This window comes from Heliconius melpomene, chromosome 13, assembly GCF_056956725.1.
Source record: "Heliconius melpomene rosina isolate 202511_hmr_F chromosome 13, ASM5695672v1, whole genome shotgun sequence".
Classification (NCBI taxonomy): domain Eukaryota; kingdom Metazoa; phylum Arthropoda; class Insecta; order Lepidoptera; family Nymphalidae; genus Heliconius; species Heliconius melpomene.
The window spans coordinates 12,615,907-12,632,327 of record NC_140401.1 but is presented as its reverse complement, the minus strand read 5'-3'; the positions used below and the strand labels follow the sequence as shown (position 1 = coordinate 12,632,327).

At 31.4% G+C, this 16,421-nt stretch overlaps 1 protein-coding gene across 13 annotated transcripts in view; it reads left to right on the top strand.

Moving 5' to 3' along the window:
• The window catches only part of brat (tripartite motif-containing protein brain tumor), a 349,175-nt gene that overhangs the window by 290,312 nt on the left and 42,442 nt on the right, over positions 1–16,421 (top strand). Inside the window, exon 1 of one of the 13 annotated variants that reach the window (XM_085196073.1) lies at positions 950–1,129. The exons of 11 other annotated variants lie outside the window; for them this stretch is intronic. In XM_085196073.1, coding sequence (XP_085052199.1) covers positions 1,107–1,129 — 23 coding nt within the window. In that variant the 5' untranslated portion in view covers positions 950–1,106. Of the gene's footprint in view, positions 1–949; positions 1,130–16,177; positions 16,197–16,421 lie in introns of those variants that run through there. One more of the 13 variants, XM_085196086.1, reaches the window with a different exon arrangement.

The following is a 16,421-nucleotide window of genomic DNA, read 5'->3' as shown; positions in this document are numbered from 1 at the left end:
ACTACAATAAACCAATCTATCTTTATAAAAGGGAAAACAATTAATACACCCCTACGCATTAAACGCACATGTGTGCAACAGTCGGGAACGGCAGCTGCAAGCAAAACTTGAATTCAGACAGCGGCTCTCAAACGTTAACTGCCAACTTTGTATATAGAGTGGTGCTTTTTTATTATTTACTTTTTTAGTTTAGAATCAAGTTTTTTTGACATTGACGTACATAAAAATTGTCTGATTTTATTTTAATATAATAATGATAGGAGAGAATAGTGATTAGTCATTTTGTTATCTAGACCTCTTTGTACTTTATAATAAGCTACATTAATCATTGTAATGTTTCATCAGGAATAAAAATCTATCCTCACAAATTTTACGCATTTATAATATTAGCAGGATATACGATATATACAAATCTTCTCTAATAACTTTCCGTACATCGCAAATTAAGACGGTAGGTATTTCAAATTTAAATGCTCACGAAAACCGGTAAACAAAACGACGTTACTATGTATAATATAAATGTGCGCAATTTGAATCGGCGTTATAAAATTTGGGTACAATGAACGGAACCGGATCGCCTTGAGATTTGAGACTGCGAAATGAAAATCATTGCAAAAGGTAAAAAAAAATGCTAATTATATTTTTGATGACATCATCTTAACACGTGATTGGAAATTGGTGTGAGAAAATTTACTAAAATCGATAAAATCGGTTAAACATTAGATATTCATGTGATATTTTATGAAAAAAATATATATTCATTTACATTTCAAATATTAAAACAAATATATTTCAAAACAAAACTTGCATTTTCAAAAGTCAGTCAAACGTTGGGAAGCTCTTTTTCGACAATATTTGGGGTACTTTTTTTGTACATCTCGTAGTCGTAATATATGGGTGCCTTGCCTGGGTTTTTTTCCTCAAAGTTGACCCTCTCAGTCAGTTATGATTCGACCGTTGACGCGGACGGTTCTCGCGTGCTTACTTCTAGTCATTCTCCAAAATTATTTTCCTAGTATTATTTCTGTAGTGGTTTCTAGAATAGAATAGTTACTTGTAATTAAATTCATCTGTGTTTGTAATAGATATTACGAAGACTGATTTTAATGAACGGATTTGGTTTGCTTTGGTAAGTGTTTGTTTGACCGGCAACTTTGTGTAAAGTTTGCTTATATATTTGGGGTGTTCTAAAACTTTAGTGTACTAATAATTTACAATATAATTAATGTTTTTTTATTATTTTTATATATTCAAATTATATTTTAAGCACTTTTTTCTATATTTTTAAAGATTATTTTTGTTATAAACTTTTAAATATTTTATAAGTAACTCAGTAATATAATAGTACTTTAATTTGTAAGTACTGAAAGTGATCAGGTTTGTTCAACACTAAATTTAGACCAAGTTTACAAGTTCACCTTAAGTTGATTAACCTTACACTGTGCCCTTGACTATAGTTCGTTAAGATTCTCAGCATGTCGCTGTATCATTACATTTTGACATATAATATATTATCATTAATTTTATCATTAAATCTTATATATACATTTATAAATATTTTTAAACTAGTTGCTTAAATTGGATTTTGGTTGCGTAATTCTATAATTTTCTTCATTAAACAAATGTGGTTTTACAAATCATGCTATTAATATGATTTTCCCTATAAATATAGTCCAACATTATTTTAATTATAATTAATTACTTTGAATAACGACAGAGTTTTTTCTTATAAATTTCTTCTTTATCGACGAATACCTTACTTTGACTACTACCTTACCTTAACAAATTTATTATAAGAATTCAAGTAAAATATGAGACCAACCGCTAATATCTAAATATTTTTTTTTTGTACTTAGATGATAATTCATAGGTACGCTACCTATGAATTTACTTAAATAAACAAATTTGAACAAATCTCTTAGCCACCACGCAGGTCCGTTTACTAACGAACCAAAATTTTAAAACATTCTAAACTAATGTTAAAGTGCGGAAAGTGGAGAACGGAAGTATCCTAAACGGAACGGAGTATCTTAACACTAAATTTTCAAGTACTCTCTGCCTATCTATCCTACTATAATAAAATACGTTACTATTACGTACACGTTGCGTTATAACAATATAATATAACTTTGTACTAATATATTAAAGGGCCGTTCGTTTCCTTAACACCCAGTCTAGACCGTAAATTCATTTTTAGCTCCACCCGTATTGTACTGACACGTTTTTAATGTAATTCATTCTGTTGTTCACTTGTTAAAGTTTGTTCCGTTAGGGAACCTTTCAGAAAAATTGCCTTTGGATCCAACGAAATCTTTTGTGATGTTTCTCGTCGTTAAATACTTATGTGCCGGTTTTTTTTTCTTTGCGAGTAATTTGCTGTTATTGCTTTCACTTGATTGGCATTGACTTGTTGTTACGAAGGTTACGCGTTCGATAGTATGACATTGTGGCAATATTTTGTGCGAAAAGTGACGAGTTATTTTGTTGGTTTATAATTAAACATTCTTCTTCAACTTCTTAGCTTAGTAAAAACGTTCATTCTCCATATTTTAATATTGTTTTGTAGACGACGCAACTTAACGCCGCCGCGTTTAAGAAATTAAACGTGAATATTTTTAAAATTCCCTCATTGTGCATAAAGTTAGTTACTAACGAGTTATAACAATTAATTTATAACAATCCTACGTGACCTACAGATAGACAGCCTATGATATGATAACGGCTAAACGTGGTACGTATGACTAACGTTATTACAAACAAATTCATAGAAATCCATCCATGTTTACAAAATATATACATATTCCGGGAAATTGTTTTATTGTAATACAAAATGATTACTTGGTATTTCGATAATTGAGTGAGATCTCGTTTTTATTTCTAGGTCGTGTGATAAAATAATAGTTTATTGAACTTAAATAGTTTTTTTAATTTAACTATCATTGTTTTGATAAACGTATATAAAAAGAAGCGTCTCATTGTTGTAGCACAATATATGAATTATTAAACGATGGTTGTGAGTTTAATTACTGTTTTGAAATATTATATATCGCGTATTGGGAACAACAACGACGAAATTGTACTATTTTTAAAAACATGTCAATGTGTGCGGAAAGACTTTAAAAACTTCGATTGCATCAGATGCCTTTAAAAAGTGCAAATACGTCATTGTTGTACAAATGAGTGATATATATTTATAGATATATTTATTATAATATTTACATTAAATTATCCTTTTATATGTTTTGCAGTAATTGTTATTTTTGTATTTCATAACTATACAATTTTTACAATTGTAAAGTATGAGTTTTTACAACGAATTCTTAGTCACACTTTATAAGAATTTGGGTAGCATCACCTAAAGTTATTTGTGGTTTTATTCATTTTAGAAGGAAAAATGTCTTTAATTTTTTTTTATTTTGTTTCTTAAAAGCATATCTTGCAGGTAGAGAACCTAATAACCAAATCGTTCCTCTATACTTTTACCATACTTACAGTGATATTTAATACCGTATATGATATCAAAAGATATATAGTTAAAATATGCACGAATTTGGCTACCATAATTATCCAACTTTCCCTCCATAAGACCCTTACCCACCACGCCACATTCTAAATAAGACAAGTGGAAGTGCAATAGTTATTGTGTTCTAAATTCCTCACGACCAGGAACTATAACTCATTGGTTAAATGACTAGAATTATGTAAGTTATCTTGATTGTTCCAATGGTTGTTAAGACGAAATGCGAGTGTAGTCTGCGGTCGTGTCACTACACTCCACACTACACGAGTCGTATTAACGATTTAGAATACTTCTTACGTCATTTCTAAGCATTGAAAGTTGTTGAATAAAAATGGACAGAAATCCGACAGAATCGATCTTAATATAACACTCCGTTCTCCGTTTTCCGCCCAGTTATTACATTCATGTGTCTTTTCATTTTTTATTCATGTAAATATTACATTTTGGTTATCGGAACTCAACACCACACCTTATGTAACCAACACAGGTTTTTTACAATATATTTTATATTTATTTACATTTACCCAAGTGGAAATCGAATCCACAACCGTCAAATGCGGTCGCCCATCCTATGCCCATGCAGTCACCATGGCAGCAAACTAACCACAGCAATATAAAAATATAATAATAAAAAAAAATATGTACTAACAATTGACCTTATAACTCGCCGATTACTTCGAGGTAACCTCAGTGTTAGGCAATTGAGGAAATTAATTACTAAAGTATAAAAATAATAAAATTAATTAAATTTACAGAACAGCGTTTTTATATTTATTGACAAATCGTCTTTGAAAAATTAATTGTAATCATTTGTACAACTAACATTTATATTTTTTAAGAATAAGTAGAATTGAGCCGCAGGGGCATAAGCGTGCGATTGTGCGACCTTAAATTGGGCGGAAAGTGAGGGACAGAAAACAAAATTCTAGGGGAGTTTTGTTGTCCCAGGTTCCCAGGTATCCCAGGTTCCCTCTGCCTACTTTGCTGTCTGGAATACAGCATCAATCTAGAAAAAATAATAGGTTATAAGTAATGTATGATATTAAATAATTTATATAGAGCTAGACTAGAATAAAAAATAATAATAGTACTTACGAGCATTTTGAGGGAACCTAGGATTAAGACATTCCGTTTTAAAATTTTCGGTTAATTTTTAAAATCTTAAGCATTGAGTTGCCGTACTCAACGATGAACTTTGCCTACCAGTTCCCAATTGTTCCCTCGACTAGACATCGAACTTACAGCCATCAAATTTACAATCAGATGATGTTCAGCTTTACGATGACAGCTTAAAAGAAAAAGAAGCTAAAATTACCTAAATATCATTGGTGTCAAATTGACACTAAGATTAGTTTCTTATCGCTTACGAGGCGAACGGAGACTTACAACAAGATAACGTAGTGATATATAATAACTAACCAGTTAAATAATTAACTACCATTTCTGTCACCGTAGCACGTTACAGATTTGGTATTCAGATTTCAGTTAGTCGTTAGGTACAATTTGATTTATGGCTGTGACGAATGGCACCTCGCTTCCTTACTAACTGCCGGCCATTGTACCTAGACGCGACAAATGAGAGTAACGACTGATTATATCTGAATTAAAGCTTAGAAATGTAAACGTATTGAAATTGGGTTGGGTTGGGTTACAATTGTGGCCATCGTAGTACGGCGTCGTAGGTTCGATCCTCAATTGGAGGAAAGCACTTTTTCCTTTTCCCTACTCTGATAAGACAGTATTATTTTGATCCAAAGATCAAAATAATACGAGAGAGAAAAATTTACTGGCTCATGTTTTTAAATATTGTAATTACATTTATACTTGTGTCTTACAAAACAAAGAACGTAAGATTCGTAAAATTGATCTTGTTATATCATTTGTATTGTTTGTTTAGGGCTTTTAAGATGTTACTTTTCCTTATAAATATGAATTAGACTTGGCAAGAATACAAATACAATATATTTATATATTAATATCCTAAGTGATTTCATAAAAGGATATGTACCTAGTTAAAGTAAATATGATATCGCTGAAAACATTATAGTTATTTTGACATACTTAGTCTATATGCTAAAGGACAAGTTGGATATCTAAAGGTAAGAAATGAAAGGTTAAAATTGTAATTATATTATAAAACTACCTTCCAATACCTTAATTACGAAGCAAAACCACATAATACTCCACAAAACCTACCAAAGGCGCTGATATTATGGAGGCACCATTATACAACCCCTTTGTACCGTCGCCGCCTCTGTCAGGTAAAAAGGAGCAAAAATTCTAAAACAATAACAATCTTTCACACGCTAAGTTCTACAATCGATCAGAAAACAATTTCTAGTCCATTATTTACTCGTTCTTTGTTATTCAGGCGCCAAATTGTTGTGGTTCTAAATAAATTGACGTTATTTTACAGCTTCTTTTTGAAGGAAGGCTAGCTTTTATGATAAGGCTTCTTTTGCAGGAAATTCTTACTATTTATGTTAATAAAAATAAAGAAGTCGTAATATTAGTATGTTGGAATGACGACCCAAAAAGGCTTCATCCGTTTTGATAACATTTTATACATAGATAGATTGGATTAAGATTTTGAATACTTCTTATGTAGATTAAAAAATATCAACTTGATTTGACATTTGAGAACTAAATCTCTCTGTCTTTATAGTTTTTATCGGCAACATACTTAAATTTTATATTTCCAAGGATATGTATAAAAAATTCAGAGAATTTTCTACCTGGGTAAGGTAGGGTTAAGTAAATGTTTAGGTTTGTTGGTTGTGACCAGGTAGTTAACAAAATATGGAATTACCTATTAAGTGAAATAAACCTTTTATGATACATAAAAGTTTTGCCGTCATGCTATATACCTGAAGAATTGAGATTCCAATCCCAGTAAAATCGACAAATATTTCGTTAATAAATTGTTTAAGTTTGGGTTCCAAAGAGCAGCGTTCAGCTCCGATCCGTTTAGCCACAAACGGGCAGAATGGCCCTTAAATCTTCCATTTATTTCTTATCACTAAGTCCTCCCCCTACTTTATGATAACACAAAAAAATGTATATAAAATCTGAAATCATAATAAACAGATGGCAATATAGAAAAAGTTCTCATTACTCATCGCCTCAAGACTTGCTACTCGCGATTAATCAAATTAATTACGTTCATTTCTTCCTAAGAGTCGACTCAGGTTCAAGTTGTACGCGACGGCGATCTTACGTTAATTTCCAAATGACCATCATAAATGTAAACGTTTATGGCGTAAATTATAATTGTTCAGTGATTTTTTCCAATCAAATCAATAAACAGTCAATCTTTGCCCATTAAAAATTTGCCATTGACATGAAAATAAATCTAAATGAGCGAAAAGTCGAGAGCAGATTTGTCTCTCTCTTAAATATGTAAACTGTAAGACAATGGATCATCCCTATTAGGTTATAAATCTTAAGAGTTTGTTTGGTTGAACGCGCTTTGGTAATATGGCAAAATGCGGCGTTGAGTTCCGCTGTTCAACACGCATGCAAGAAATTAGCGGAAAGTGAGAAACGAAAGTGTTCCAAGGTTAGGTTCCAAGGTTTCCTCTACCTACCTTGTGTGGAAAACAGAGTGAAGCTGAAAAAAAGTGACTAGACATTATAAAAATTCTCAAGACATTGGCAGTTCCTTGTGATTCATTACATCAATTAATACAAAACTATATATAGGTTTCCGCTGTTGACGCCTAACTTAAATCACCACTCACAGACGGCCCTGGTCTTACGGATATGTCATCTTAACTATTGATTTTTGATTCAGCCGTCTCTACTGCGGTGATAATGCAATTATATATATAATCAGCTTATGAGTTACAATATAATTTATTTCTTTCATCATAAAAAGTATATTGTATTTTCTTTAATATATTTGGAGATTTGACAATTTGTTACGTGGCGAATCTTAACGCCGCGAGCTCCATACCATCACAATGAAATAAGATGATTCTTTATTACCTTGGCTTATTACTAATATCGACCTTAGTGTAAATCAAAAAGCCGTGACCAAATAACTTAAATAAAATATTTTAATGTAAATAATCAAAATAAATCTAAATCAATTATATTCCCACACTACATAGAACCAAATACTTCGCTGCTGTACTTAATATGCAACGGATAAAATTCGTGCTCTATAAAAAAAACCTCATAAAAAACATATTTTTAAAGTATTTTTTTATTATCAAACGAACATCGTTTTAGAGAAATATTTTCAACAATGAATTAACAAACAAAGCGTATTACTTAAATACGTTACTATAATTTGCATGATAAATGCATTAAATGCATCTAGTAAATTCTTAAGGCTAGACGAGGTATTGCCCTTTTTGTCTAGCCCTTTATGTTCAACCCTTATGAGAAATACACCCTTCAGAACTATCCCACGGTCAGGTGAATGTTACGCATACAATGAAGTACGTTTTGTAATTACTTGGCAGTGTAAAGAGGGTTAACTTAACGGTTTGGCTTTCTTTATTCCTTTATATTTAAGTTACCTATCTGTCTATGAAACCGTTCCTAGTGAAAAATTATATGTTTTCAAGTAGCTGTCTATTTGGCGTAACTTAACGCTGAAATTTGTCAATTAAATCGAGGAATGAAAAACAGAATTGAACTTACAACTAATTTAGTTCACGATGGCGTCTATATCTATTCAAAACTCTTAGAAATTAAAATATTCCCGATTTCCTTTACTCGAATATAAAATTCTAAGTTTGCAAAGTAAAAGACCTATTAACAAGTTTCAGCCATTACTTAGCCTGAGATTTATGGAGAAAAAATGTTTAATACGTGAATTTTGGAAAGCTTAACGCCTTTTTGTATTTTTTAGCAAGTTTGAACTAAATCTTGAAAGGTAAATACGTTGAAATAAGTGAGTAATAAGTTGAAGTGTTAAATTTTCTGCTTCAGCTTAATTTTCTTTTAAGTTAAGAAAATGCTATAGTGATTATCAGGTTTTATATACATTCGTTTTCGTAACATACATTTTAAAAAATCATTTTCGTTTTATAATAACCAATAAATATTTCAATTTCATAGAATTTATGAATTTTAAGATCATCTACAGAATTATCCTATTTTTATTGCATAAACATAGAAAATAATGTTTTTAAGCAAATTCAGTCAGAATTGCGGTCTGTAAATAACTGACGATGATGTTTACCATTATTTCAGTATAAAAGTCAAAGGTCAAGTAATAAAATATAGAGATGAAAATAAAGTTATCCATCCGTCATCCATAAGTTCAATCTTTCAGCTGAGAAAATATTCAATACTAGAATATACATAAAAGCTGCAAGTAAATAATTATGAATATTTTCATATATTTTTTAAACAAAATAAAGTCGAATCTTGGCAGTACGCGACCGACGACCTTGTAATTAAAGTTACCTCCATGTCTTACTAAACGTAATGGGGTTCAATTATTATTATTTAACCGCGCAAAGGCCGACTAACACCCAATAACCACGCTTTTTAAGCCATTATCGAAACGTAAACGACTCAAACTTTACGTTTTCGTGTTAAGACCCTGTAAAATTAAGTTGACGGACGATCGAGCGAACAATGGAATTGCTCACAAGACAATTTTTTTTCGGGTAAAAATTGGACCTTTTCGCAAGAAACTTATTTTGTTTTCCATTTATTATTAACTTACTTTCCTTTTCTTTGATAGTTGTAAAAGCTTCCTAGTTGGATGTAACGAAAAAACTTTTACGGTTCATTTTGACATACTTTTTCAAGTATTTCACAATGTTAAATTGTGATAAAACACTATGTTCTTGATAATAAGAACGTTAGGGAGAGAGATATTAAGGTTATTTATAAATACACTTGATAATATTATTAATCTAATCATACGTAATAATATTTAGCCTACTTAAAATTGACGAAATAAATGGATTGTTCCGAGAACGAACTTTAAGCACCTCAATTTAAATAATTTTTATAAAATTACATATCTAATTATTACATTTTTTTTCTATGTGTAAATAATAGTTTAAAAATGTTAAAAATAGAATTTGGTACTTAGCAAAAATTTTCCTTTCAAATTGAAATTAATTAACGCCTTACTAAACGTAACCATACTTTTAGTATACAGTAGGTATACCCTACGTAAAAGGCTAGCACCACGGTTATTGGGCACTGGGCAGGTCGGTTCATATAACGTAAGTAATGAAGCCAAATAATCGTTCATTTGTAATACAACGCGTACGGCTAATCAATCAATTACATGTTAAATCAGCTGTGTAGCATGAGTGCTTAATAGTTACACCAAGGATTACCGTTTTTGGCGTTTTATCCGGTTTTATCGATTTTTTCTGAATCGTTTTTATCTATATTTTATTGTATTTTTTATATCACCCTGTATCCCACACGTAGTAGGGTATGCAAATGAAAACATATTGTTAAGACACTTCGTTCCCAACGCAGTACTTGTTGAGCAGCACAACTCAATACCGCCTTATTCAATCATTCATTTCCCCAAGTCGGCATCGAACCTACAACCATCGCGTATAGTCAGGCACCTCAGCACTAGAACGGCCTAATATTATATAAATGACAATATAAAATAAAACATACGATTACATAACATTTTTAATAACTTACCCGAATAAGCTTTTAACGTTAACTTAGCGTTTTTACTTATTGATATTCTTCGTCGTTTAGATTGCCGATGTAATCAGAGCGACAAAGTAGAAATGAGCTTGTCGACTCCGGATTAGACACTTTAAGGATTTGGGTTGGCCCTCACTCCGAAAAGCACTTTAACAAAGCTTTTACTAACTTGCTGCTAAAACAATTGATTTCTTCGAATTGTAAAATAATTAATTAATAAATTAGACTAATTCGAGTAAACTCAAATGTTAGTAATCACTTAAATAGTGTAAATATATAAATTAGTAGAGGCCAATCGATGTACATATGTTTAATATTAAGTCATCCACTCATATTAGGATTTATTTAATCTAACAGCTTTCATGCCGTATCCTGCATATAGCAGAGTGAACCTATTGTTAAGAAACTCTGTTCCTCACTTTTCGCCGCCCGAGGTATTGCGTGCTGAGTGGCGGAACTCAACGCCGCGCTTTGCCTTGTGTGCCTATAAGAGACGAAAATATTAAATATTCCTTTCCTCAAGTGGGAATCGAATAGACAACCGTTGCGCTTACATTCCCACATTTGTGGCACTGCGCCACAACGGCCTTGCCAAAATAAATTGGAAAATACATTTAGCATGCTACAATGTTTCATTCCTAAAACTCAAATCGGCTGTCTTTTTCGGCTTCCATTCACTATGTTCGATATTAAACGTTAACACATTTTCGTTTAAAAGCTAATAAATTTCAAAAGCTTAAAAACATAACTTTTGCTACATTAATATGTGACATTTAAAACTCAAATAATAAAACTATTATTTCTTTTCATATAGCAACAAGCACTTATTGTAGCTATAGTAAAAAAAAAGAACTATATTCAGATATTAAACAAAGTGGGACAAGGTTAGAATAAATTAACGTGTCTATCTATCTACATTCTAATCGTACCAAGTCGACAAATTCGAGACAAAAAAAATTCAAAATGTTAATTGGTCACCTCTATAAAATAAACTGACGAATCATTTACACGCGTGCCTCGAGTTAAGATTAGAGATAACATGGCGGCTAATATTTAAATCATGCGGCGTTACTTCCTAACGGCCAGCGATAAGTGAACTGTCAAACGGCGCCACTGTCTTTGGTATGCCGTAGAATTTTTAGTACCGATTTCCGCCGCCACGCTAACAAAATGGCCGGATGTCAACGCGTCTGTGAAGTCCATTAATTTCCTTTTTTTAGAAGGGTAGTTTAATGTATTTGGAATATTCTTAAAAGTGAAAGGTTTGTTCGTTGCGTGATTTATTTTGTGATACGATTAATTAGAATTTATTTTAAATTAAATGTTTAGGTTTTTTTTTAAATACATCACAACAGTCACTCGCAATTTGATAAGATCTGACCGATAAAGATTAATTAAACGTAGATGTGAGATTTAACAATATTGTTAACTTTTAGCTATTTTCTTGTACAATACGTCTAATATTACAATATCTTTAATTAATACCGAATACAACATTCAAAATTCACTTTTAAATAAAAAATGAAATATGATGCTATTTATACATAGGTATATGTACTCCACAAATCTGATTTATACGAGTCATCTATAACCTATACCCGAGTTAGTTGCCGCATGTGGAGCGGTTTTCAACGTCATTTGCTCAGCGCGAGCTCCATTGAGCATTAAATTTAATTCGTTCGTGTTCCTGTTGAAAACCAAGTTAACGCTTCGATATTTTTTCCCTATATGTATATATTTTTAGATTTATAAATTTATTAATATTTCATATTAATTTGAAATTGATCTTGATTTATTTCGAATACCCTTGGGCCATGTAAACGCAATATCGTGTTAATCATTTGGAAAGAAAATTAAAGTGGATCTTCATCAGAATCAAAGTTTTTAAATTCTGTAAACAATAGTTTTTTTAGTTTCATGTTTTATCCCGTACAGAGCAGGGTCAGTAGAAGAAACCTAGGAACCTAAGTTTATAACAATCCGGTACTCACTTTCCACCGAATTCTTGAGGCATTGTGTGTTGAGTGGCGTAACTAAATGCCATCCTTTGCCTTCCTTTGCCTTACCAGAGCAAGGAAATAAAAATATTAAATATTGCATTTCTTCGAAATAAATAACAAATAATAAATCAAGTAATCTACGCAAGACAATTTGTTTGTTCGTAAACATATATAATATATCAATTGGTGGTATATTTGTTAGCAAATTGTCGTTATTCCACCGCAAATACCTTTTATCTCCACCATACATTCTACTCAGGCTGGTTTTACTCGCACGTGACTCGAACTTAGCTTACTTAGCTGCTTGAAGGGGTATAATAAAATCTGAATCAACTTTGTTTCTATACAAGCTGAAACACTGAAAGTTTCTAACCAATGAGTGTACTTAGGAGCGTATGTTGTAAAATTAAGGCAAAATACGAATACCACATAATTTAATATGTAGTTCTAACTTGTAATCTTAACGTGGAATTATCTTGTTGAGTACATCTTTTAAACTTTGTTCTTGTTGTTTATTCTGTATTTATAATTAGGTGAAAAAGAGATTTTATATTTTGCTTTTAAAACCTAAATAAGATAACTAGATAATTCCTACTCCTTTTGATGCTCTGGTAACAAAATAAAGCACGCCGTTCAGTTTCGCCGTTCAATACGCAATGCTTCAAAAATTCGACGAAAGAAAATAGGAAAAAAGACAAAGGAAATGAGGAAAAGAATTTTCATTTATAGTATCGAGTAGTTGACAGATTTTTTGCGATTTTTTCAATTTAAGAATTACTTTACTGGGTAGAATCAAATTCAATACCTTAGTCAAAATAAATATTATATTACAATTATACATTTAACCCAAGCAATGCCGGGCTTATTTACTAGCATCTCCACATAAAATTTATACCACAAATGAAATTATCGTAATTTCATAGCAAAAACACATTACTGTGACCTAAAAACATGCTGAGCATCGATACAAGTAGGTACGAGTACGTACGTACATACTATAACATGGTGAAACTAAATATAGAGCTGTTCAGCAACAAGTGCTGACCAATTGTTTACCCCCCGCGGACTGTTTGTGGAACCGCGCCTTTTATGGATCAATCTCTGAAAGTGAGATGTTTTCTTTCAAAATATATGCATATTTTAGTATGTGTTTGGATTATACGGACGTGTATATGACGTTAATAGTGGATTCCATTTTAAATATTGTTTTTTTTTAAGTTTTTTTACGATAATTAAATAATAAATGTTTTTTTGAGAAACAACCGAATGCTAATCTAAGTCTTTTATCTTTGCCTATTACTTTCCAATTTCAAAAATCTTTCTCTGTTATTAGTGATTTTATTCGCATATCTATACTAATATAATAAAGCGGAAGAGTTTGTTTGTTTGTTTGTTTGTTTGTTTGAACGCTAAGATCTCTGGATCTACTGGTCCGATTTACTATGTTTTTGTTTTGTATGAAAGCTGCATTCTTCAGAAGTGCTATAGGCTATATAATATTACATTACACATATGTACTAATAAATTAAAATACTTTCTAATTTGACATGCAATTTATTCTGCCATGTTAATAACAACCGTCGTTGCTAAGCACCGGTTTGCAAAGTTTTTTTGTTGTTTTAAGAAAACGTCACCCAAAATGAACTTATATTTTGATATTCATCCTTATAAAATAAATATATTATATAATATTTAATAAATATTCTTATAGTTCAAGCAGGCGTAGCCGCGTCCGGGTCCACTAGTTATATATAAATAGCAAATGTCATAGTAAATAATAATTGCGAATATACAAAATAATCGATATACCTATATCTAACTGTAACTAGGTACTGGTAGTGGATACTCCCATACGTAATGTAGGTCACTCACAACAGGTGTATGGAGTCACGTAAGTTTGTCCACCTATTTCCTTTAGTGCTAGTATTTTAACTACTTTAACCGCTTCCTTTATACCTCGTACTGAAGTGAATAGAGTACTTTAAACTGTTTAAAATTATGTCCTTAACATTTAAAATTATTCTACATATTGTTTTTAAATTGAAATTATAAAAAAATATGTTATTTTTTAATTAAGGCCACAAAATCGAAACCCCTCCCGCCCAATATATGAAAAGTGAATGCAAAATACAAAAAAAATAAATAAACCTAAAGTGCTCGAATGCTCTGAAAAATATCTACATTATATCCAAAAAAGGTAATCAAAATCAATTAAGCCTTACGTAACCAGCACAATGTAAGCTAACAGAAAGTGGGAGGCTGTCGCCATCAACGTCATGGTTGTCGGATTCTCGAGGCAATGCCTGTTGAGTAGCAGAACTCAACGCCGCGCTCTACCTCTACCTTGTTACCAGAGCGAGGATTATTTCCTCCTAAATATTAAATATTTCACTGAATGGGAATCGAAAACACAACTGTCACGTATAAGGCTACCCTTGTGCCCCTGCACCGCGACGGCCTCATGTTTATTTATACTAAAATAATAAAAGCGTTAATATATCCCCGCTTTTCTTCGTACCTTTTTTCTATTCTTTTGAATTTCCTTCAGTTTTTATTATGAAGTGAAATACTCGGGAAGACAAATTGCGTTTTACAAGTTCCACGAAGGCCGTGAATGCAAGTTGGCTTTTTATTTTCAACTGTCGTCGGCAGTCGGTCAATTTGCTCGTACCGTTCCACCTTGTTTTCCGTACAGTAACCTTTCTATATTATCAGGTATTTGTCCTGGAAATAACAATAGATTCACTGGTTTATTGGGTCTAGTGTGGTACTGTTGATATGTCTAAATTCGTTTATATTAGGATATAGAATATACCTGCATTTACATATATTTAAAATATACAATAAAACATTTATTTATACCTACATACAATCTCCCATATAAAACATATGTACATATATATAAGTATTGCATAAAAAACTAATTTAACTCCTATAACGTATGTTAATAGTGTCACGCTTTTCACGTTTCAACAAAAAGTATTCAACGAAATCCTCACGATCAGGGGTGTATTAAAGAATTTACATTTCAATCTATGGGTGGATCGTAAATAATTGAACGGCGAAATGGTAATGCCCAATTATCGACAAACAGTCGTAAGATCGCAATATCGCTTCCCCAAGCCTTGAGCCAGTTCTTTATGGACTCGATTTCGGGAATATTGGATGTGAAAATCTGAAAATAAAACAATACTTAGCTTGTGTTAGTTGAAATTATGTTATAACTCGTTTTTACTAGCAGCTTTGCCCGTATGGTCATTATCGTAAACAATTTTTTTTTTGTTTCTGCTATTAATTATAGAACATAATTAAAGCTATACAAGACTTGAACAAGCCCGTATTGATTTTATCTATGCATCTTTTTTTTGTAGTTTCAATATCATTAAAGGGATGCCAGTATAAAAAAGTTTCCATATTTGGCATACTCGCCTACCACTAACCACTTTTATCTATCCTAAGAAGTTTCAAAATACTAAAGTAAAAGTTCTTGAAATATTTTATGAAAATTAAGGCAGTCTCATATTAAAATTTAAAGAAGCCAGATAAGCCACTTTTATACTTCAACATGGGATAAGAATTTCCGCCTATTTGCTTACATTTTTAAGTGTAAAGGAATAGACGAATGCTTTTTGGCTACTTGCCAGAGGCTTGCAATACTTAGTATTTAGAGCCAATTTCCAGAAAGACCGACTTCAGCCATGTTTTTAACTTTAATATGACTTGAGTAAAAAATTACACGCCTTAAGGTTGCAAATGTATTGGATATTTTTTATAAAAATTTAGTATAATTTTAGTTATTTAAAATTTCAAAATGTTATTTGGAATGTTATATGATAAACAAATCAACATAACGGCTTTCATTTGGCTTTTTTTGTTGTAGTAGTACTAGTGTTAAGACACTCTGTTCCACACTTTCTTTAAATATGTGAAATTTAATATAATTAATATTTATTTCCTCTTTTTTTCAGGTAAGTAGCTGATGCATATCACATAAAGAAAATCTGAGCAAAACTTCTAAGATGTATACGGTAATATTATTGTTTTAAACGTCTAGTCTATTCAAATATTGTTTGAAGTACTTTTCAAATGCGACTTCTTTCTTTTTAGACAGTTCTGAAATAAAAGCCTAATACACTATTCTGACAAGGCAAACGTAAAGGACGATTGAAATGATTAGTATAATACGAAATCTTACCATCTTTTACTTTTCAATCTACCTATATTGTTTAAGATACGGATAAACCGATTTTTAC